Source organism: Ovis canadensis, chromosome 4 (genome assembly GCF_042477335.2).
Source record: "Ovis canadensis isolate MfBH-ARS-UI-01 breed Bighorn chromosome 4, ARS-UI_OviCan_v2, whole genome shotgun sequence".
NCBI lineage: Eukaryota > Metazoa > Chordata > Mammalia > Artiodactyla > Bovidae > Ovis > Ovis canadensis.
Genome location: NC_091248.1, coordinates 109,053,688 through 109,078,797, shown reverse-complemented (window position 1 = coordinate 109,078,797; position 25,110 = coordinate 109,053,688). Strand labels below are relative to the sequence as shown.

The 25,110-nt window shown below is 42.9% G+C and overlaps 1 protein-coding gene across 4 annotated transcripts in view; it reads right to left on the bottom strand.

The window, feature by feature from the left end:
- The window catches only part of LOC138438923 (carboxypeptidase A5), a 96,877-nt gene extending 72,398 nt beyond the window's left edge, over positions 1-24,479 (bottom strand). The window contains exons 1-2 of one of the 4 annotated variants that reach the window (XM_069586968.1): positions 24,139-24,479; positions 20,767-20,849 (exon numbers count right to left, since the gene is read on the bottom strand). Coding sequence is in view for 2 of the 4 variants with exons in the window: in XM_069586966.1 (XP_069443067.1) it covers positions 861-997 (137 nt within the window). In the remaining 2 variants the exon portion in view is untranslated. Of the gene's footprint in view, positions 1-860; positions 1,038-20,766; positions 20,850-23,329; positions 23,597-24,138 lie in introns of those variants that run through there. The other 3 variants (XM_069586967.1, XM_069586966.1, XM_069586971.1) reach the window with 3 other exon arrangements.
- Positions 24,480-25,110: the final 631 nt, after the last annotated feature.

Below are 25,110 nucleotides of genomic sequence, written 5' to 3'. Positions count from 1 at the left end.
ATGAGTTATTAGAATTCAATCTTCCAGTAGGGTACCATGGCATCCTTTCATCTCTCCTACCTCCCAAATGTCCTCTCCTTTGTAAACCAAAAGGCATTCCACGTGGAGCACATGTGCGTGTGCACGTGCACACACAGAATGAACAGGTGTACGGTTGCCTTTCATAGCTAAGGCTAAGCAAGACCCATCAAATCTCCATATGCTAGATGCTACCAAGAAGGGTCTGCCAAACCTTAACCGTTAACAGGAAGGTGAAGCCAAGAAGCCTGTGACCCAGGTTTTCCTCTAAGTATGACAGAAACTGGGCTTCCCTGGTGGTTCAGTGGTAAAGAATCCACCTGGCAATGTAGGAGCTACGTGTTCAATCCCTAGGTCAGAAAGATCCCTGGAGAAGGAAAGAGCAACCGACTCCAGTATTCTTGCCTGGGAAGTTCCACAGACAGAGGAGCCTGGCAAGCTACAATCCATAAGATCATAAAAGTTAGACACAACTCAGTGAATAATCAAGAACAAAACACAGCAGAAATTAGAAACAATTGGTAAGTCTTAGTAGTTCATAGCACAGGAGTAACAAAGTAGGAGATGCCTGAAACTGACCTTAGGAATAAACCAGGAAGAAAGAACTGGCAGGAATTACTGGGCTGGGGAGGGACCAAAGACCATCTAGTTTTGACAAGATATCTAAAACTGAGCCTGAGAAAGAAGTAATTGGTCCAAGATGATACAGGGGCACAGCTGGGACAGGAATCCAGGTCTTCCCTCCCAGCACCATACCACCTGAGGTACAATCAGCCATTCATGTCCAAATCTAGTAGGTTCCTGTATCTCTGAACTAAGTAATAAGTCCAAAAGGAACTTACCCAGAAAATGTTTCTTGGTCACAGATGCCAGACCCAATAAGGGCCCCAAAGAACAGTATCCACTTCATGTTCCAAGGATGCCAGTCATAGAGTGGTTGAGTCAAGCTGTGTTTATAAAGAGTCTGAGGCAGACTCATGTCCTCAAAAATGCTAATTCCCAAGCACTCTTGCAACTCTGACAGTACATCAAGTGGGTCTTTGATGCCTCTTCCATTTCTTTTGAGTGATAAAGGCCAAGCCTCTTGACCTACAAAGTCAGGAATCTGCTCCTCAGGCTGGAAAAGTCTGTGACAAGCGTTCTGTATTGCTCAACACTTGGTTTTATAGTATCGTTTTTTGAGTGGAGAAGGCAATGGCACCCCACTCCAGTACTCTTGCCTGAAAAATCCCATGGATGGAGGAGCCTGGTAGGCTGCAGTCCATGGGGTCGCTAAGAGTCGAACACGACTGAGGGACTTCACTTTCACTTTTCACTTTCATGCATTGGAGAAGGAAATGGCAACCCACTCCAGTGTTCTTGCCTGGAGAATCCCAGGGATGGGGGAGCCTGGTGGGCTGCTGTCTATGGGGTCACACAGAGTCGGACATGACTGAAGTGACTTAGCAGCAGCAGGGAAGTCCCACAGGGCTGGATAGAACTTACACAGACAGAAGAGGCCAGATTATAAACCTGAGATGGTGTTAGCTCTAGAATAAAAATAATGATAAAAACTCTCCAGAAAGCAGGAATAGAAGGAACATACCTCAACATAATAAAAGCTATCTATGACAAACCCACAGCAAACATTATCCTCAATGGTGAAAAATTGAAAGCATTTCCCCTAAAGTCAGGAACAAGACAAGGGTGTCCACTTTCACCGCTACTATTCAACATAGTTCTGGAAGTTTTGGCCACAGCAATCAGAGCAGAAAAAGAAATAAAAGGAATCCAAATTGGAAAAGAAGAAGTAAAACTCTCACTGTTTGCAGATGACATGATCCTCTACATGGAAAACCCTAAAGACTCCACCAGAAAATTACTAGAGCTCATCAATGAATATAGTAAAGTTGCAGGATATAAAATCAACACACAGAAATCCCTTGCATTCCTATACACTAATAATGAGAAAGTAGAAAAAGAAATTAAGGAAACAATTCCATTCACCATTGCAACGAAAAGAATAAAATACTTAGGAATATATCTTCCTAAAGAAACTAAAGACCTATATATGGAAAACTATAAAACACTGATGAAAGAAATCAAAGAGGACACTAATAGATGGAGAAATATACCATGTTCATGGATTGGAAGAATCAATATAGTGAAAATGAGTATACTACCCAAAGCAATTTACAAATTCAATGCAATCCCTATCAAGTTACCAGCCACATTTTTCACAGAACTAGAACAAATAATTTCAAGATTTGTATGGAAATACAAAAAACCTCGAATAGCCAAAGCAATCTTGAGAAAGAAGAATGGAACTGGAGGAATCAACTTGCCTGACTTCAGGCTCTACTACAAAGCCACAGTCATCAAGACAGTATGGTACTGGCACAAAGACAGACATATAGATCAATGGAACAAAATAGAAAGCCCAGAGATAAATCCACATACATATGGACACCTTATCTTTGACAAAGGAGGCAAGAATATACAATGGAGTAAAGACAATCTCTTTAACAAGTGGTGCTGGGAAAACTGGTCAACCACTTGTAAAAGAATGAAACTAGATCACTTTCTAACACCGCACACAAAAATAAACTCAAAATGGATTAAAGATCTAAATGTAAGATCAGAAACTATAAAACTCCTAGAGGAGAACATAGGCAAAACACTCTCAGACATAAATCACAGCAGGATCCTCTATGATCCACCTCCCAGAATGCTGGAAATAAAAGCAAAAATAAACAAATGGGATCTAATTAAAATTAAAAGCTTCTGCACAACAAAGGAAACTATAAGCAAGGTGAAAAGACAGCCCTCTGAATGGGAGAAAATAATAGCAAATGAAGCAACTGACAAACAACTAATCTCAAAAATATACAAGCAACTTATGCAGCTCAACTCCAGAAAAATAAACGACCCAATCAAAAAATGGGCCAAAGAACTAAATAGACATTTCTCCAAAGAAGACATACGGATGGCTAACAAACACATGAAAAGATGCTCAACATCACTCATTATTAGAGAAATGCAAATCAAAACCACAATGAGGTACCACTTCACACCAGTCAGAATGGCTGCGATCCAAAAATCTGCAAGCAATAAATGCTGGAGAGGGTGTGGAGAAAAGGGAACCCTCCTACACTGTTGGTGGGAATGCAAACTAGTACAGCCACTATGGAGAACAGTGTGGAGATTCCTTAAAAAATTGCAAATAGAACTACCTTATGACCCAGCAATCCCACTGCTGGGCATACACACCGAGGAAACCAGAATTGAAAGAGACACATGTACCCCAATGTTCATCGCAGCACTGTTTATAATAGCCAGGACATGGAAACAACCTAGATGTCCATCAGCAGATGAATGGATAAGAAAGCTGTGGTACATATACACAATGGAGTATTACTCAGCCGTTAAAAAGAATTCATTTGAATCAGTTCTGTTGAGATGGATGAAACTGGAGCCGATTATACAGAGTGAAGTAAGCCAGAAAGAAAAACACCAATACAGTATACTAACACATATATATGGAATTTAGGAAGATGGCAATGACGACCCTGTATGCAAGACAGGGAAAGAGACACAGATGTGTATAACGGACTTTTGGACTCAGAGGGAGAGGGAGAGGGTGGGATGATTTGGGAGAATGACATTCTAACATGTATACTATCATGTGAATTGAATCGCCAGTCTATGTCTGACGCAGGATGCAGCATGCTTGGGGCTGGTGCATGGGGATGACCCAGAAAGATGTTATGGGGAGGGAGGTGGGAGGGGGGTTCATGTTTGAGAATGCATGTAAGAATTAAAGATTTTAAAATTTAAATAAATAAATAAATAAATAGAATAAAAATAAAGACTATCAAAGAAACCCCAAGTCAACCCCAAGATCACACGCTTCACACACTTGACAGGCCCTTCTCTGGTGAGAGTAGATCATGATGGAAAGTTTGTGGCTTCTGTTTTGAATCTGACACCTAATTTTTCTGACTCCACTAAAAAGGCAAAAATATATGAGGTACACGGTATAGGAGAAATGTGTTAGTCTTAATAAATTATCAGTTTTCCTTGGAATCTAAAAAGATAAGGCTTAATGGTATTATTAATAATAAGACTTCTTACATTTACTAGAATCCGAGTCTGGTGTCCTTTCTACCAAGTCACAGAAGAATAAGTGGAAGACACTCATGATCTCCACTTCTTAAGGACTCTGGAGACTTTCAGTCCGTCCAAGGTGCCCCAGATTGCACAAGCCTCCCCAATTCTACTGTCCCCCATCCACATTCTTTCTGTACTTTCTCAAGGGAAGAGGATTCAATCAAGGGTCATGGTTGGGAGTGTTAAAGAAATGTTATTCTGACATTTGTTAACAACTGTAAGGGAGACTTTATTCAAGATTATTGCAACAAGACTTCCCTGGTGGTCTAGTGGTTAAGACTCCATTCTTCCAATGCAAGGCCCACAGGTTAGAGGCCTGGTTGGGGAACTAAGATCCCATGTGTTGTACACTGTGGCCAAAAAGAAAAAAAAATGGTTATTGCAAGAGAGGTCATGCAACAGGAGAGATTAATTGTGTTCAACCTCAAATCTATTAAATATAGCACAGCAAGGAGGTCGGTAGATGGAAAATTGCTGAGAGGAGACACAAAGTATAGGGAGAATTTTTGCTTAACTGACCTAACAGGATTTGTGCAACAGGCAGGCTACAGATTTAGACATTAATGGTGGAGAATAATGAACCTAATCAGATATCAAGGACTGAGGGATGATTTATCAGTATTCTTTGCTAAGACTGACTTAGAGTCTAAGGATAAAGCTAAGTAGAAAAGAGGGCTCAGGGAAGCCTGTCTAAGGTTTGGTCAAGAAGAGTTCGTCAAGAGTTGTGGAGCTGGGGGGCCTCTATCGGGGCTCTTTTGTCCTTCCAACACTGAAAATGAACGCCTAGGCCCACCTTGATCTGTCAAAAAAGCTGGGCTCTACTTCACCAAGATAGAGTTCAGCTTGAGAAGCTGAGATCTAAATCTGCAAGAAATCTGAACTAAGTAATCAAGCACTCAGAATTCCAGGCAAGCTGAAATTCACTTCCCACCTATATCTCCCAAGGAAAGCCATTAACATGAAGAAAATCCAGATCTCTAATGGAAGTCAATGTCTAAAGAGAAATGATATGGAATCTGAGACTCAGATTGACGGAGCAGCCTGGAGGGAGGAATGTCGTTGGTTTGCCATCACTAGCTTTTATCATGCAGCGTATCAGAAACAGAAACCCAAAAGTCAACAATGGATCCAGAGTATGCAGCACCTAGCATGATACTTAGCACAATCCAGTTGCTTAACTAGTATTTATTGAATTAATAAACTCAGAAGTCCCTTTCTAGCTCTAAAATGTTACTCTCTTAAGATGAAGGAGCTGACATATACCACAACATGGGTGAATCTCAAAAACATTATGCTAAGTGAAATAAGCCAGTCATGAGAGGACAAGTACCATATGATTCCATTTATATGTGGTGCCTAGAATAGGTAAATTCATAGAGACAGAAATAGAATAGAATTACCACAGGCTGGAGAGAGAAAAAACAGGAAGTTGTTGCTTAATGGGTACAGAGTTTCAGTTTGGGATGATGGAAAATTTCTGGAGATCGATGATGGTGATGATTGTACAACACTGTGAATGCACCTAATGCCACTGAACTGCACACTCAAAATGGTTAAAATCACTTTATGATATGTATATTTCACCACAATTTCTTTTCATTTTTAAAGGATGTTGGTAGCATTTGCTTTAAATGGGATTTTAAAAGATAAAGGTTTTTTAAAATAGCAGTTCGCTGTGTTTCAGGGCAACATAAATCAAAGATATAATGTTCCTATATCAGGATTAGAAAAAGAAATAATCATAACCCAATTTTGCTTCCAATCAAAGAGCTTTTAATGGTATTTAGTCCCCAGAGTCCTAATGGGGGCGGTCTCACACATGCTCCATGACTGTCTTCAAGCCAAGCCAAGTCTCTTTTGCTTGTGGCTAAGATCTGATCGGGCTTCCCAGGTGGAACTAGTGGTAAAGAACCTGCCTGCCACTGCAGGAGATAAGAGAAGATCCCCTGGAGAACAGCATGGCAATCCACTCCAGTATTCTTGCCTAGAGAATCCCATGGACAGAGGAAGCCATACTTTGACCACTTGATGTGAAGAACTGACTCACTGGAAAAGACCCTGATGCCGGGAAAGATTGATGGCAGGAAGAGAAGGGGATGACAGAAAATGAGATGGTTGGATGGCATCACTGACTCGATGGACATGAGTTTGAGCAAGCTCCAGGTGTTTGTGATGGACAGGGAAGCCTGGGATGCTGCAGTCCATGGGTTGCAAAGATTTGGACACGACTGAGTGACTGAATTGACTAACTGAACTAAAGATCTGATTGGCTGGCGAGAGGAAGCCATGTCAACCTGCCTGTCTTTCAATTCAAAGGCAAATGAGTATTAGATGCCAGAGTCATAGGACCAATCAGTACTTTCTCCACTGGCTTGGTCTGAAGAGTAAATGAGAATAAATTCTGGTTATACTATTCCCACTAGCCTCTCACAGCTATACAACCTCTATATGCAATTCCTTCATTATCAAAAATAAGTCCAGCCCCTATGTGCATGAACCTTGAGAACAGGGATAACTTAGTAGAGGGCCATGATTATGAAAAAAAAAACAAGATTAATTTGAAAAGAAAAAAGGTGTTATCAAATAGAGACTATACTTAGCCTTCCTTTCATATTCTTAGGAGCTTCTGGCTTCACCCACCCATTTGAAATCCTGCCTGCTTTCCTCATTGGCACCTTCTACATCTTAGGGAGGCTACGCCACTTCCTTCTTTAGTTGGGTGCTAGGTACAAATATTTTTTCCTCTGGTGGGAGAGGAGGAATCACAAACAAAGGAAGAGAGGGAATTCCCTGGCAGTTCAGTGGTCAGGACTATGTTTTCACTGCCTAGAGTGCAGGTTCAATCCCTGGTCAGGAAACTAAAATCCCATAAGCTGCATGGTATTACCAAAAATAAAATAAAACATTAAAAAAAAATAGAGGAAGACATTTGGCCCCTACCCTTAGAGGACTTTCAGCATAAGGACTGAACAGGCTTTGTTCTGATATCAAATAACGTGCCCAGCACCTATATGCGTGCGTGAAATCAAGAATGTGCACCTGTGTAATATGTGAACACTGATATATGACATATGCTAAAGGAAGGAAGCATTAGCCTACAAAGACTTCTGGCAATCATGACTCAGAAGGGCTGAGCAATGGGCCAACTCTGAGGCCCCTTCCATGGAGAGCTGGTAGAGGTCAAACAGGAGATGGCTGGGGAAGAGATGGACGAAGTCACCTAGTCCCTAAGAATGAGGCTGGGCAAAGGTGAAGACCAGGCAGGTTATACCAGGGGAAAGTAGGACTAGTGGCTAATACTGGGAATTAACACTATAAACTCTTGTTTCTTGAGTCTTTGCCTTCACCCACAGAAGGTGTAGTAGCACCTGGTTATTAACAATTACCAAATATGTTGCTTGCTTGAACTATCTTCCTGGGTACCAAAATTACTTACTTACCCCTTTCATGTGGCCACATGACACAGATAATCCCACTAAGAGCTTCACAGTGCACCAAACCCTGGCTTCAGATTCAATCCTGATTCTGCGTGATCAGCTGGTCATCATAAGTGATCTAAGGCAATTACTTAATCTGAGTTCCAAATGCTTCTTCTGTCAAAAAAGTATAGTAATACAACTTATTTTGCAGGGCAGTGAGAATTAAATAGGATAATATAATGGTTATGAGTCTATCACTTGTTGAGTGCTTATTAATGTGTTAAACATTATGCTAAATTGGTTTGTTTAATCCTTACCATGTCACAAGGTAGATATTAGTATTATCCCCATTTTACGGATGAGGAAAACTGATTTCCTCTCTCTGAGGAAATCTCAGAAAGATTAAGTGAAGGAGCCGAGATCATGTACATAGAATAGGCATTCAATAAATGCCAGTTGTGATTATAATCATCAACAAATGACTAAGATTCCACCAAGGGACCATATTACAGATCAGAGGTATCTGGATTAGCTCCAAGGAAGCTAATTCACTTTAATTCACTCAGTCATGTCTGCCTCTTTGGAACCCCACGGAATGTAGCACACCAGGCCTCCCTGTCCATCACCAACTTCCAGAGCTTGCTCAAACTCATGTCCATCGAGTTGGTGATGCCATCCAACCATCTCATCCTCTGCTGTCCCCTTCTCCTCCTGCCCTCAACCTTTCCCAGCACCAGGGTCTTTTCCAATGAGTCAGTTCTTCACATCAGGTGGCCAAAGTTATGGAGTTTCAGCTTCAGCATCAGTCCTTCCAATGAATATTCAGGATTGATTTCCTTTAGGATTGACTGGTTTGATCTCCTTGCAGTCCAAAGGACTCTCAAGAGTCTTCTCCAACATTACAGTTCAAAAGCATCAATTCTTCGGCGCTCAGCTTTCTTTATGGTCCAACTCTCACATCCATACATGACTACGGGAAAAACCACAGCTTAGACTAGATGAACCTTTGTTGGCAAAGTAGTGTCTCTGCTTTTTAATATGCTTTCTAGGTTGGTCATAGCTTCTCTTCTAAGGAAAGTAAAAGCGAAGTCGCTCAGTCATGTCCAACTCTTTGTGACCCCGTGGACTGTAGCCTACCAGGCTCCTCTGTCCATGGGATTTTCCAGGCAATAGTACTGGAGTAGATTGCCATTTCCTTCTCCAGGGGATCTTCCCAACCCAGGGATTCAACCTGGGTCTCACACCTTGTAGACAGACGCTCTACCATCTAAGCCACCAGGGAACTCCTTTCTTCTAAGAAGCAAACAGCTTTTAATTTCATGGCTGCAGTCACCATCTGCAGTGGTTTTGGGGTCCAAGAAAATAAAGTCTGTCATTGTTTCCATTGTCTCCCTATCTATTTGCCATGAAGTGATGGGACCAGATGGTGACTGCAGTCATGAAATTAAAAGAGTTTTCCTGTGGTCATGTATGGGTGTGAGAGTTGGACTGTGAAGAAAGCTGAGCACCGAAGAATTGATGCTTTTGAACTGTGGTGTTGGAGAAGACTCTTGAGAGTCCCTTGGACTGCAAGGAGATCCAACCAGTCCATTCTGAAGGAGATCAGCCCTGGGTGTTCTTTGGAGGGAATGATGCTAAAGCTGAAACTCCAATACTTTGGCCACCTCACACGAAGAGTTGACTCATTGGAAAAGACTCTGATGCTGGGAGGGATTGGGGGCAGGAGGAAAAGGGGATGACAGAGGATGAGATGATTGGATGGCGCCACCGACTCGATGGACGTGAGTTTGAGTGAACTCTGGGAGTTGGTGATGGACAGGGAGACCTGGCATGCTGCGATTCATGGGGTCGCAGAGTTGGACATGACTGAGCGACTGAACTGAACTGAACTGATGGGACCGGATGCCCTGATCTTAGTTTTTTGAATGCTGAGTTTTAAGCGAGCTTTTTCAGTTCTGGACTGGGTTGCCATTTCCTTCTCCAGGGGATCTTCCCAACCCAGGGATTGAACCCAAGTCTCCTGCATCGCAGGCAGATTCTTAACCTACCGAGCTATCAGGGAAGCCCCCTGTTGCCCTCCCTCATTGCAAACCCCTTCCGCTGCCTAACATCTCCCTCCCATCCGCCGCCCAGGGCTTTTCCTACTTCAAATGGTCTCCTTATTTTCCTGTTCCAACTACCCTATCTATGTCAACTACCTCTAAGTCTCTCTGCAGAATCACAGAGCCACATAGCCCAACACTTATAGGACATCACCACCTGAAAAACACCACCATTATCTCAATCTCAATAATCCAAAGTCGAACTCATTATCTTTCCAACCTCACCCCTCCTTCACCTTCCTGGATATCCCCCTCAGTTAATGGCACCATTCAGTGACCATCAGTGAGAAAAACTCCACTTCTAACAAATGACAAAAGCCTTTTGATTTTACCCTCTAAATGTTTCCCTTCCATCCGCACTGGCCTCAGAAAGTCTAACAGCAAGCTCCCAAGCTCTATTCCTGCCACTGTTATTATTCCTGACTTGTCCTCCTCTGTTTCCCCTAACTCTTCATGGACAAATGGCTGCAACAGAATCTTTCCACTGAAATCTCTGTGTGCTCTTAAAGAGCCACAGCCATTCTGTCCCTACACAGTCCATGGGTTTATTTAGGGTGTGAGCCTCTTTTAGCCAAGCCATGTGTAACTAATAAAAAGTGATCATTTAGGACCAAGTCTTGATAAATGCCCATTCTCAGGCAAGGAGATACCACATAATGAGAGTGAGCCTTAAGAATCACGACAAACAGAGCAGGAAACACAGAACTTTGCTCTAAATACAGGGTAACTAGCAGGAAACCCAGAACTTTGCTCTAAATACAGGATAACTAACAGGAAACCTATAACTTTGCTCTAAATTCAGGGCAAATAGCAGGAAACCCAGAACTTTGCTCTAAATACAGGGTCAGTTCAGTTCAATTCAGTCACTCAGTCACGTCGGACTCTTTGCGACCCCATGAACTGCAGCACGCCAGGCCTCCCCGTCCATCCCAGACAACTCCCAGAGTCCACCCAATCCCACGTTCATTGAGTCGGTGATGCCATCCAACTATCTTATCCTCTCATCCCTTCTCCTCCTGCCCTCAACCTTTCCCAGCATCAGGGTCTTTTCAAATGAGTCAGCTCTTCACATGAGGTGGCCAAAGTATTGGAGTTTCAGCTTCAACATTAGTCCTTCCAATGAACACTCAGAACTGATCTCCTTTAGGATGGACTGGTTGGATCTCCTTGCAGTCCAAGGGACTCTCAAGAGTCTTCTCCAGCACTACAATTCAAACGCATCAATTCTTCGGTGCTCAGCTTTCTTTATAGTCCAAATCTCACATCCACACATGACCACTGGAAAAAACCATAGTCTTAACTAGACAGACTTCTGTTGGCAAATTAATGTCTCTGCTTTTTAATATGCTGTCTAGGTTGGTCATAACTTTCCTTCCAAGGAGTAAGCATCTTTTATTTTCATGGCTTCAATCACCATCTACAGTGATTTTGGAGCCCAGAAAAATAAAGTCAGCCACTGTTTCCACTGTTTCCCCATCTATTTGCCATGAAGTGATGGGACCAGATGCCACAATCTTAGTTTTCTGAATGTTGAGCTTTAAACCAACTTTTTCACTCTTCTCTTTCACTTTCATCAGGAGGCTCTTTAGTTCTTCTTCACTTTCTGCCATAAGGGTGGTGTCATCTGCATATCTGAGATTATTGATATTTCTCCTGGCAATCTTGATTCCAGCTTGTGCTTCTTCCAGTCCAGCGTTTCTCATGATGTACTCTGCATATCAGTTAAATAAGTAGAGTGACAATATACAACCTTAACGTACTCCTTTTCCTATTTGGAACCAGTCTGTTGTTCCATGTCCAGTTCTAACTGTTGCTTCCTGACCTGCATACAGATTTCTCAAGAGCAGGTCAGGTGTTCTGGTATTCCCATCTCTTTCAGAATTTTCCACAGTTTATTGTGATCCACACAGTCAAAGGCTTTGGCATAGTCAATAAAGCAGAAATAGATGTTTTTCTGGAACTCTCTTGCTTTTTCCATGATCCAGTGGATGTTGGCAATTTGATCTCTGGTTCCTCTGCCTTTTCTAAAACCAGCTTGAACATCTGGAAGTTCACACTTCACGTATTGCTGAAGCCTGGCTTGGAGAATTTTGAGCGTTACTTTACCAGCGTGTAAACCCTTCTACTCCTTGGAAGAAAAGTTATGACCAACCTAGATAGCATATTCAAAAGCAGAGACATTACTTTGCCGACTAAGGTCCGTCTAGTCAAGGCTATGGTTTTTCCAGTGGTCATGTATGGATGTGAGAGTTGGACTGTGAAGAAAGCTGAGCACCGAAGAATTGATGCTTTTGAACTGTGGTGTTGGAGAAGACCCTTGAGAGTCCCTTGGACTGCAAGGAGATCCAACCAGTCCATTCTGAAGGAGATCAGCCCTGGGTGTTCTTTGGAAGGAATGATGCTAAAGCTGAAACTCCAGTACTTTGGCCACCTCATGGGAAGATTTGACTCATTGGAAAAGACTCTGATTCTGGGAGGGATTGGGGGCAGCAGGAAAAGAGGATGACAGAGGATGAGATGGCTGGATGGCATCACTGACTCGATGGACGTGAGTCTGAGTGAACTCCAGGAGTTGGTGATGGACAGGGAGACCTGGCGTGCTGCAATTCATGGGGTCACAAAGAGTCAGACACGACTGAATGACTGAGCTGAACTGAAACCTTTCTCTGGTGGCTCAGAGGATAAAGCGTCTGCCTGCAATGCGGGAGACCCAGGTTCAATCCCTGGGTTGGGAAGATCCCCTGGAGAAGGAAATGGCAACACACTCCAGTATTCTTGCCTGGAGAACCCCATGGACAGAGGAGCCTGGTAGGCTACAGTCCATGGGGTCACAAAGAGTCACACACGACTGAGTGACTTCACTTACTAGCATGTGAGACGAGTGCAATTGTGCGGTAGTTTGAGCATTCTTTGGCATTGCCTTTCTTTGGAATTGGAATGAAAACTGACCTTTTCCAGTCCCATGGCCACTGCTGAGTTTTCCAAATTTCCTGGCATATTGAGTGCAGCACTTTCACAGCATCATCCTTCAGGATTTGAAATAGCTCAACTGGAATTCCATCACCTCCACTAGCTTTGTTCGTAGTGATGCTTTCTAAGGCCCACTTGACTTCACATTCCAGGATGTCTGGCTCTAGGTGAGTGATCACACCATCGTGCTTATCTGGGTCATGAAGATCTTTTTTGTACAGTTCTTCTGTATGTTCTTGCCACCTCTTCTTAATATCTTCTGCTTCTGTTAGGTCCATACCATTTCTGTCCTTTATTGAGCCCATCTTTGTATAAAATATTCCCTTGGTATCTCTAATTTTCTTGAAGAGATCTCTAGTCTTTCCCATTCTATTGTTTTCCTCTATTTCTTTGCATTGATCAGGGTAACTAGCAGGAAACCCAGAACTTTGCTTTAAATACAGGGTAATCAGCAAGAAACATAGAACTTTGCTCTAAATACAGAGAAACTATCTCCTGGAAGAGATCTAGCCTCACAGAAGAATACTGGGTAAGGCGGGGTTTCATGTACTTTTAAGGTATATTCTATTTTATATCAGTGCATTTAAAGGCTTTTATCGTAAATTACATAGTGCCTGCTAGCTTAGTAGGCAAAGACACATTCTGTTCAGTTCAATTCAGTCACTCAGTTGTGTCCGACTCTTTGTGACCCCATGAATCGCAGCACGCCAGACCTCCCTGTCCATCACCAACTCCCGGAGTCACTCAGACTCATGTCCATCGAGTCAGTGATGCCATCCAGCCATCTCATCCTCGGTCGTCCCCTTCTCCTCCTGACCCCAATCCCTCCCAGCATCAGAGTCTTTTCCAATGAGTCAAATCTTCCCATGAGGTGGCCAAAGTACTGGAGTTTCAGCTTCAGCATCATTCCCTCCATAGAAATCCCAGGGCTGATCTCCTTCAGAATGGACTAGTTGGATCTCCTTGCAGTCCAAGGGACTCTCAAGAGTCTTCTCCAACACCACAGTTCAAAAGCATCAATTCTTCGGTGCTCAGCTTTCTTCACAGTCCAACTCTCACATCCATACATGACTACTGGAAAAACCATAGCCTTGACTAGATGGACCTTAGTCAGCAAACTAATGTCTCTGCTTTTGAATATGCTATCTAGGTTGGTCATAACTTTTCTTCCAAGGAGTAAGCATCTTTTAATTTCATGGCTACAGTCACCGTCTGCAGTGATTTTGGAGCCCCCAGAAATAAAGTCTGACACTGTTTCCACTGTTTCCCCATCTATTTCCCATGAAGTGATGGGACCAGACGCCATGATCTTCATTTTCTGAATGTTGAGCTTTAAGCCAACTTTTTCACTCTCTCTCCTCTTTCACTTTCATCAAGAGGTTTTTTAGTTCCTCTTCACTTTCTGCCATAAGAGTGGTGTCATGTGCATATCTGAGGTTATTGATATTTCTCCTGGCAACCTTGATTCCAGCTTGTGCTTCTTCCAGCCCAGCGTTTCTCATGATGTACTCTGCACAGAAGTTAAACAAGCAGGGTGACAATATACAGCCTTGACGCACTCCTTTTCCTATTTGGAACCAGTCTGTTGTTCCACGTCCAGTTCTAACTGTTGCCTCCTGACCTGCATATAGATTTCTCAAGATATCTATATTTGACTGAGGACATAGGTCCCACTTTGTATTTGGAGCTGTTCAGGCTTGCCAGAGTTTGTGCTGCCTTTGGGGCACATCACTCTAGAGTGAGGGAACCAGGGAAAAGGTGGGTGAATAGTGCTAGTTTCTTGGAAAAACAGAAGCCCAATAGCAGGATGTAAAAGGGACAGTCTGATGAACTGGACTTTGGTTAATTAAGCATAACATTGTTTTTATTTCAATCGTTTTCACTGGGAAGTGAGCACAAGTTTACGTCTTTTGGCTCTGAAAGCGCAATAGACCCTCATTGTTTATTTGATCATCCAGGTGTTGGCAATAAATACACCAGAGTCATTATTTTGCCACCAGCTTTCCTCATTCAGGAGTATGGGAGGAAAGACAGTGGGAGTAAGGGGCTAAAGAGAATGTGTACTGACCTAAGGATGTACCCTGGAAGTTGGGGTTTTTTCCTTTTTAACTCAATCCCTGTTGTTGATGTTCAGTTGCCAAGTCTTGTCTGACTCTCTGCAACCCCATGAACTGCAGCACGCCGTGCTTCCCTGTCCCTCACCATCTCAGAGTTTGCCCAAGTTTATGTCCATTAAATTGGTGATCCTTACATTGGCTTATTTCCCTATGATTGTCTCTTTTTCCAAGAAGTACAGCTCAACAAAGTATTTTCCATTATTTGAGGGTTCCAGTTTTGACTGATGGAGGCTTTACTGTCCTTTCTAGGGATAATTCAAGGTCTTGAACTTGGATTCAGGAAAACAACTGTACAATTACCAGATGGGGGAAACATGGCTGGGCGGAATCCTCTGAGACCCTGGGGGTTTCAGCTGTCAATGAGCCCAGCATGAGTCAATGGCATGACACCACTGCCAAAAAACTAATATGACCCTCAACTGCATAAGCTGGATGAGGGCAGTTATGGTTAGGCTCTGCTCTGTGCTTGTTAATATACACAAGTTCTACATTCACTTCCAGGAGCTGCCCTTGAAGAATACAGACAAAGCAAAGCACATTCATGAGATAGCAACCAGAAGGGTGAGGGGAGTTAGAACCATATTCTTGAGAGCTTGAAGGGACCAGGGTACTTAGTTAGGATAAGGAAAAACCTAGCAGAAGCAGTCTACTAATCTTCAAGTAATTAATGAATTTGTCTCTCAGAGGGAAATAAGCTTGCTCTCTGGAGCAAGACGGTAAACTAAGGCTGATACATGAAAAACATAAGCAGAGGGTTTGAGCTCACTATGAGACAGAATTCAAACAATCTCATCTTCCCAACATGGAACAGGCTGCCTTAGAGACAGGGAGTGATCCAATTATGGGCTGGAGGATTATTTGGTAGAGATGAAAACACCAGGTTTCGATAATTTAAGGATATCTAGAGTTACTAAAGGGCTTCCCACGTGACTCTAGTTGTAAAGAATCCACCTGCCAAGGCAGGAGACATAAAAAACTCGGGTTCTATCCCTGAGTTGAGTCAGGAAGATCCCTTGAAGGAGGGAATGGCAACCCACTCCAGTATTCTTGCCTGGAGAATCCCATGGACAGAGGTGCCTGGCTGGTTACAGTCTATAGGGTCACATAGAGCTGGACATGACTGAAGCGACTTAGCACATGCACAGAGCTACTAAAAGTACCTTTGACTTTCAACCCTGACATTCTTTTATCCCTGATTCAATGTTGAGTGGTAACATTCACCATCAAACCCTGAAAATTGCATAACAGAACTGAAATACAACTATGAGATAAAAGATACACCTGAATTGGAATAATCTATTCCATTTCTGCTAGCTGCTGACAACAATCTACTTGAAACAGAAAGTCCATAACCAGTGTTTTAAATCTTTGCCTGAGTCACAGTCTTCTCAGAGGTTGGACATATTATGTCTCATTCATCTTTGTAACCTGTCACTAGTCCACCCAGATCTCAATACCTATCTTTATGACTGAAACTTAACCTGTCCACACCATGGATGTTTGTTTCCAGGCTAAAATGAAGTTTCAGAAACTTAACAGCTCGTCAAAGTTATGTGACTTGGCACATGTATACTCAAAGGGGAACATCAGCAGCTGTGAATAGCTGTGGAAGGTAATGAAGCCCTTGAATTTCCCATGACTCTTGATGAAGTCCACTATGGATTTCACTTCAACTTCAGAGTTGGCACTGGGTCCATGGTATGAGTTGGAGCCAAGAGTTGTTGCTGGCTCCAGGTTCAGATAGGATGTGGAAGAAGCCAAGTGAAAACAGTGAGCTTTAAGAGGACAGTGTATGGAGGCAGTTACCATGCATCACTCAGTTCCTCCTCTGGAAATCAGAGCAAGATTGTCATGGTATTAAATTGAGATACTACCTAAAGGCACAGTCAGAAAACCTAACTTAAGAGAGTCTGGACATATCTCTCTTTAAAAACATGGTTCCTCTATATGGCAGAAAGAGCAAGTTAAATCATCTCCCCTCTGTGGGCGTTGTTGGAAGAAAAGCTAGATTTAACATTATAGATGGAATTCCTGCATCGGGTGGGGGTTGAGCAAGCTCATTTTCTGGGATTTCTTCCAATTCTTAGAGCCCAAGAGTAGAAGATTCTATGCATCTGTACTTCTAAGTCACAAACTCACAAATGCAAAGAACCTCTGAAACCCTTTCTGTGGTAAGAAAATCACAGCCACCATCGACAACAAGGCTACCTTTGGCCTCATTTTCTCAGCTACAGGAGTTACTTATGACCACTAAACTGGGCCCACTGTGGCCTGGCCAGGGTTAGAGAAACTCTGAGGGGACAGGTAGAGGCTGGGACTCCCCAGGATCTCTAAACAATATGGACAAAGTATATATGCAACCTATCATCTCATTTTGAGAATATTTAATAAAAACAACATCCCAGGAAAAAGTCTGACTTTGAATTGCTGGACATTGTTCAACATTTTGGATCTGATGCTTTGATATTTTTATTTCTGACACTAAAAAAAAAAAAAAAGGAGAGAAAAGAAAAGAAAAAATTGGTAAAAGTAATGAATGAAGTTGCCACTCATCCATATCCTGTCACAGCTCCTTAGGGTATCCTTTCTTGGTTCAATGATTCTCATTAATTCATGTGTCTTACAAGTATTTATTGATTGCTTTCTATGTGCCAGACACTGTGTCAGGTGTTAGGAACACTATTTCTAACTGCACTATTACATCTAATGAGGAAAAAACAAACTCAGCTTAACTGTGATTAGAGAAACATAAGGGGTTTTAACTGGTGCCTGAAAGCAAAAAGAAGCCCCCCCTCAATCAGCCTTTCGGCATTAGACCCTCGAAAATCAGAGCTACAGGTCAACAAAGGCAGAGCAGGAAGTGAATATTTTCTCTTTGAATCTATTTTGATTTGTACTTCATTTTAGTTTTCCTTCTCGAAGCATCCATGGATGATGTAGTGCTTCTCCTCTTTCAGATCCCAACCCCCTCTAGTGGTTGGTTCAGGGCTGCCTCAGCCTTCCTGCCAGCATACAAAGTCTTTGCTCTGGAAGCTCAGAAGCTGAGCTGGGATACAGCTTATGTGAAAACCAAGATGTGAGACAAAACTATATTAAATGCTCCTCAAACTCAGTGACAGCACTGTGAGCCTGTGAACGGAACTTAGTGAAGTGTGTTTTTTTTTTTTTTTTTTTCCCAGATGGATTTTTAAATAGCTTCAATCCTGAATGGGCTAAGCAGGCTGACAGCAATGCAGAGCCATGCAAATAGCTAGCTGTTGTTTATCAGACAACATCTGACCATCCCCGGAGGCAAGCCCCTGTGCTCAACCTCCAAACCTGAGTCTCAGTTCTGGTTTGAATCAGCACCAACACTTGAGGTTTCCAGATACCTTCGACCGGGTCTTCCCCCACATACAGTTCTTTAAAATCCAATGGAAAGACAATACAGAAAAAAAAAAAAAAGATGGCTGTTCAGTCTGATGAGAAGTTTCCTTTAGAATTCTGTTCATTGCTCTCACTTCCTGCCTGGAAGGCCCCTTTAGAACTGCACTCATGTCCTCCTTTGCCCATAGAGTGACCAGTAGTCTTCACACAGGGTTCTGCTTGGAGCTTCTCAGCCATGGCTGTCTCACGATGCAAGAAGTAAATAATCTCTCCATCTCCTCAAATGAATACCTGAATACCTGCCTCTAACCATGTTCCGTAGAACTATAGTCCGGCCAAATGTTAACAATACAGTAACAAAAAACAAGAGCAACAGGAAACAAAAATTAAAAAAAAAAAAATGTGGGGAGAGAACAAGGGTTTTGTGATAGAACATTTTGGGAAAATATAGGGTTAAATTGGCTAATTTACTTCAGAACTCCTAAAGGTGTTTTTTTGTTTTTTTTTAATGCTTTAAAGTTTTTAATGAAGCGCCAAAAGAGGGACACCGTGGACTATATTTCTCAAACTTGACTGCGGAACCCTTTATTCTCATGAGATGAGTACTAGTGTTTGTACAAGTTCCTTTTGAACACGCATTGAAAAACACTATGGTAGTCGGCTCTCTCCAAAAATAAACCTGAAGCTCTGATTCATTTTTAATATACGTGGGTCACAGTTGCCATAATGGTGTTCTGTAATGAGATTTTAAAAGGAAAACTACAAAACTCCTTTTTGTGATATTACAGAGGATTTCTACAGATTTTAAGTAAAATGCCAGATGCATTGTACTGCCTACGTAAATCCTTACAGCAATCTAATTGTCAGCAGGTAACATCCGCCTCCTCTTTTCTATCAATCCTACCACAAAAAAGCAGAGACAATGGGAACAAATCTCCTAGGTGACTCACAGTGAACACTGAACTCTAATAGCCCAGCCTAACAGCTGAAATGGGCTCTGATTCAGGCAATACGGAAAGATATCATGTGCTAGGAAAAGAAATGATTATAAATATCACTATATGCCTCATTTCTGGGCCACAACTAAGAGATAAGGCATTCTGTTTAGGGTAAAGCAGAAACAGAAAGATCACTTTTATTTTGTTTTGAAGTTCCTACACATCTCTTTAGATTCTTGTTGAAGAGAAAAAGTCAGGCTTACTTTGAGAGAACACATAGCCATTGGGGTTGGTGACCCGAAACAGGAAGATATCCATCATATCCAATCAAAGTGATGAATGGATCATTTCCCTAATCAGAGGCAATCTGAGCAGAGACAACAACATATATGTCAATCTCATACTCCCCTTTCACCAGGGAACAGAGAAGAGACTATTAAGGCAATGCGTTTTTTCCAAACATGAACTATCACTAAAGGTCAATGAGAGTCTTCCAGGACTACAGCCCATCTCCAGTTAACATACTTAATGTGCCAAAGTCGATACTTCTACTTCCAGTCAGAATAATTTACTTATATTAAATAAAAATCAGATATCACTTATCCATTCTCTCTTAAAAGCAGAATTCTTCCAATTAATTTTGGTGAGGCATTTTGCAATGCTGGGGAATGGTGTATGCAGCTTATAGGGATCTGTGAACCAAAGAAATTTTTTCAGTTTCCTAGTTTCCTTAATCACCACACAGACTATAGCTTCCCCAAAGTACTCACAACCAACATCAGATTACTAAAATATGCAGACTTTTCTAAAGATCCAGAGAACCGGTTAAATTCCATTTGGGGAATTACATTTCTACTTGTGATCAATTGCAGTAGAGTTGAAGTTTCTGCTGGATTAAAATTTATTCATTTCCTGTGCTCAGCCATCCTAAAGCATTATTATTCAACTGTTAAATATCCATTTCATAATACCCTAAAGGTAACCGAATTTTAATTGAAGGGGAAAATGTATCAGCCGGTATGCACGTGGTTGCACATGCTTGAATGATCTGATGTGGATTGATTTCCTTTGCTCATGAATTAACATTCTGATTTATAGCATGTCATTTTTGAATTACTTAAGAAATACCAGAGTAGGTCACACCCAGCACGGTGTCCTGACTCCAATGTCAATGAACATGTGGAAGAGAGGTATCACTACACCCTAACTTTAAATCAGATTTGGAAAATTTTCAGAACAACCCGAAAACCCTTAACAAGTTCCACTTCAGATCTGCAGGTCACAGTAAACTCTTCTAGCTCCTATTTACATTTTCTATCTGAGCTCCTTTTGTGATTATATACATTTCTAGTACACTGTGCCATAGCCCTCGGAACTCCAAGCAGCAAAGCAATTTTCTCTAGTCTGTTCTTAGGCTGAAATCTGACCCACCCTCTTAATCTCTTCTAGCTCGATCTTTTAACAGAGCACATGGTGGCCAGCAGGGCAGAGGAAGACTGGGGTGCATGCTAGGGTGCTGGGTGGGGCAATATCAAATTAGGTTTGAATAAGTCTATTTCTTGCCTTGTGACAAGAGAAGAGGTTGGGATGACAGTGTTAGCTGTTAGGACCACAGATATTGCTTTGAGTTTAGGCGGGGCCTGACCCCAGAAAGACATAATAATCGGGGGACTGGGGGCAAAATTACCTTATTTGCAGTCCACAGCACAGTAGCTTGTGTAACTCACTGGCGGGCTTGGATCCCGCGCACGTCCTCCCTCCCGTGCTGAGCTGAAAAAGGAGCATGGAAATGGGAATGGCTTCACTGCTGCAGAACCCTTGTCTGTTCCTCTTCCTGTACTTGATGTGGTTGAGAAGGAGGTGTAGACAGTGGTGCTGTCGATTAACTTTTCATTTAAAGTGGATTTTGGTTTTTTTTTTGGTCCCCTTCCTTTAATGTAAACTTAAATTCTGGCTAACAAGAGGAACATCCTTTGATGTTCGTAAAAAATCATTGTGGGAAACGTGATGACATGAAAATATGTTCATCGTATGTTTTAAATTTTTAAAAATAGATTATCAAATAGTTAAGTGCCATTTGTAAAAGGCTAGCTCATGTGTATGTATATATATACGTACAACACACAAATACAGGAGGAAAAGGGGGTCTGGAAAAGAGAAGAAGAGATAGATACACAACAAAATGTTAATGGTTAACAATCCCATAATTGTAGAATTAGTAAAATAAGGATGTTTTTCATTTTTTCTCTATTCTACATTTTTTGCAATGATTGTATTATTTCGTAATAAAAATGCTTTCGAGTCCTTCATAAAACCAGGATGGTAAGCTCCGGAGGTGCTTTCCAGAGTTTAAATTTTATGATCTAAGTGGCTCAGTTTTATTTGGAACAGTGGCTTTGCCAATTGGATCAGTAAATGGGGAGGAAAAGATTATTTTTGCACCATCAACTTCTGTCTTCGTGCAGCGTTCTAAACATCACAGATAAGGTAAATGAGAAATGCAAATCCTTGCTAAAAATAACTTTTCACGCGCTTTGGGAGTTTTAGTTTAAAATGTTTTGCGCTTTTTCCTCCGAAGGGCTCAAATGCAAAAAAATGGGAAACTTCGGGAAACAATATTTTCAAGGATGAACCAAGGAACCATCCGGGAGAAGGAAAGGCCACCGAAAGTTCAAGCGGGAAGAGAATCTGGGGTTTTTTGATCCCGTTGTAGGAGAAACCGGGAAAAGGAAACAGAAAGAAAAGAAGGTAGTAAATATGAGCAAATGTGTCACGGTGTCATAGAGTAGGCAAAGCACTCCTCCGAGGCCTGCTTTCTGAGAACTGCTCTGGAGATATCCATCTGTCCCAGTGAGTCCGTTGGTTCTCAGCCATAACGTTCCCAAATTTAGCAGGGAGTTGTGACATTATCTTTTTTTTTTTTCTTAACGAACTCTTTCTAGGAAATAATTTTCACTCTTTTTAAAGGCAAGGTGAAAAAGCTTAAAATTATCAGCACTGAGACTTGCCAGCGCTTACAGGTTGGAGTAAAACCATAACCTTTTCCGGCTCGCACCTAAAAAATGCCTCAGTTTTTGGGCAGTTGCCTTTGCCATTTAGTTGCCCGTCATCCCGCATCACGGGAAGAACTCTTTTGGTTTTAAATGCGGCTCGGGCAAGTACTTGGGAGCTTTTCTTTCTTCTTAAACTCCTGGTTGAAAGAAAAAAAGGGAACAAAAAAAAAAAAAAAAACCACCCCAAGGTACAGAACTGCTACCTTGATTAATTACAGAATTCCTTCCCCCATCCTCCCTAACCCTGGGGCTCCGCACTACCTCATGCATCCCCCGCTCACGCGGGGGCCCACACCACCTTCCCAGCTCCCCTCACCCTGGGGCCCACGCCACCTCCTCCTTCCTCTGTTCCTATTGGCGCATACGCCCCTGTTTCCCTGAGAGCAAATCTATCAAGAGGAGAGCATTAATTCACTCCCGCAGACCTGCGTCAGCTTGCGCAGTTAAGAGAAAAGAAAAGCGAGGGGGGCGGGGGTAGTAAGGAGGTGAATACTCAAAACCAGCAAGGACCGGTTGGGGAGGGCGAGCGGCGGGGGGAAAAACAGCTCTGCAGGCGAAGCTGGGACTGACAGCTCGCCTGGGAGGAGCAGGATTCTAGAAGCATCGGGAGGAAAAAAATCAGCCCTGCACCTGTGTACCTTGAAGCATGTTCATGGGCCGGTTTTTTAAAAGAATAGCCAGTGTTCAGTTTGCTCCCTAGACTAGGGTGCTCAGCAACCGAGGTTACCCACTTCTTGGGAAATCTGAAATGTTTTAAGATGCAGAAACAGATATTTGCAAATGAATAATCATTAAATGACTTTTCTCTCTCCTCCATTTCCAGTCCCTGCTTGCGGGAATGGAGAGGGCTGCACGGCAGATGCTGTGGGGCTGGGGACGCTGGAATCGAAGCTAAGCGACGATGAGTCACCGGGCATCCGCAGTGGCTGGGAAAGGGGAAGCCATTTTGCCGCAGCAGAGCCGGCTATTTCCAGTTTCGTGCTTCAAGCAAGATGGTACTGCTCGGCCTATGGTTTGCCTCAGCCCAGCTCGAGGTGAACTTAGCCAGCCAGAAAGCCTTTTGCCCTCACTAGCAGAAGAGCACATAATGGGAATGGTACACACACATCCCTCCCCCCGCCCCCCCTCGCCCGCTCCACACACACCATCACCAAAAAAAAAAAAAAGTGGATTTAGAGGTATGCGCTGGCAACCCACCGCAGTATTCTTGCCTGGAGAATTCCAGGGACAGAGGAGCCTGGCGGGCTACAGTCCATGCGGTCTCAAGAGTCCCACACGACTTAGCGACTAAACCAAACCACCGCTACAAAACGCACCAAGGCTGGGTCAAGGCAGGGCGGCGGGGTGCCTGCCTCAGAGGCACGTCTGCCACCAGCTACTTCAGCTCCTGTTTGCAGGGCTGATTGCAAGTCTGTGCAGCTGGGGCACCCAAGCTGTGTCCATTGCTGAGACTGAGACATGTCTGGGCCTGTCTGAATAGGAATCAGCGTGAAGCGGCCGCTGCAGCTGTTGCCAACATTTGCTCTCCGCAGGACACACACACCAGTTTGTCAGGCCGGGCCGAGAAGAGAGCACATCGTGTTTCCATCACTCCGTTCTTTTTCTCTCTCAGTCTCTGTACTGGTCCATAGTTCCTACTCTGAAAACCCTTAGGTTTCAAATTAAGAATTTGGGGACTGGGTGCAATTTTAGAAAAGTAGGAGGGTGTATTTTACACATGTGGCAGTACTTCATCCTCAAACACGTTAATATTTCTGGCAGTGAAACAAATAGTGGCAAGTCAGTTCTGGTCAGGTTTTTGCCCCTAAATGAGTTAGGTCAGGTCAGGGTTTGCCACCAAATAAATCTAGGGGAAAAGAAGTGTTTTCAGAATTCTTTGTATTTTAGAGTTGCAGATTTGGGGAATCACTTCCTACCACATATCTCCTCCCTAGCTCTTTCCTGCTCCCCCAGCACTCCCCTTAACGCGCCAACCCCTCATCTCCTCGTCCCCTCCCCCAACCTACCTGGCAAATCAGTGCCGATCCCGCGCCGCCCCCTCCAGCCAAGAAAAGTTCTGTGTCACAGAGGCAAGTGCAGCACTGTCCAGGTGATCCAGATGAAGGGGGCCTTTCTTCACACCAACAAAACAGGAGAGATGGCACACGACTTGGCTGCTATCAAGTCGAGGAGACTTTGGCATGTTGGGAGACTCCGCCGTGGCTGTCAGAGCATCAAGGTGTCCCTGGATTCTATCATCAGTGGCAGCCAGGAAGCACAGCTCTCTGATGGGTTGTGGGTAGCAAGGTCAGAGTTCAGCAAGGGAAACTTGAGGGGAGAGGATAAGCATGAGAGGCTGTTTTGTGCTAACTTAAGCTGCTCCTGGATGCTTCTAAATAAGGCAGTGGCTGCTGGGATAGGCAGGTGGGCTTCAGGGCCTGACTTAAGGCAGTGACACTGATACTGGCTGTAAAATCTTAGGGAAGCTTGGAGAAGTCAGAAAATAATATGAGTGTAATTTCCAGTAAATCATGAAGTGGAACCACAGGCCTTATCAGAGCAGAGCATGGCCCATTTCTCTGATGTTCATGTTGAAACACCTGCCTTTTCCAATGTATGATAAGTTTCAGAGTTGAAGTTACCATTCCATTCTTTTCTCTAAGTAACATTTCTTCATTCTGCTTGTTAAATAGAACCTAAGATAAGATCACAGTCACACGTATGAGTGGTTTATAGCAATGCATTTGAATCTACAATTGTGAAGGAAATGGTGATACCCAGTCCCAAGCATTCTTTCTGTCCTATAGGTGTTGGGGTCACATCTTTCCCATATTCTGGCAGCACCCTAAAATGGGCTGGGACATTAATGGGTCTTATGGCCAGACAGATGCTGTGAATATAGGATGACAGTCAGTCCTGTGATTGTCTTATGGCTTATTCTCCCTTTCCAGGAACCCAGAGTCTGAGATAATCTCAAAAACTAAATGAGGGGACTTCCG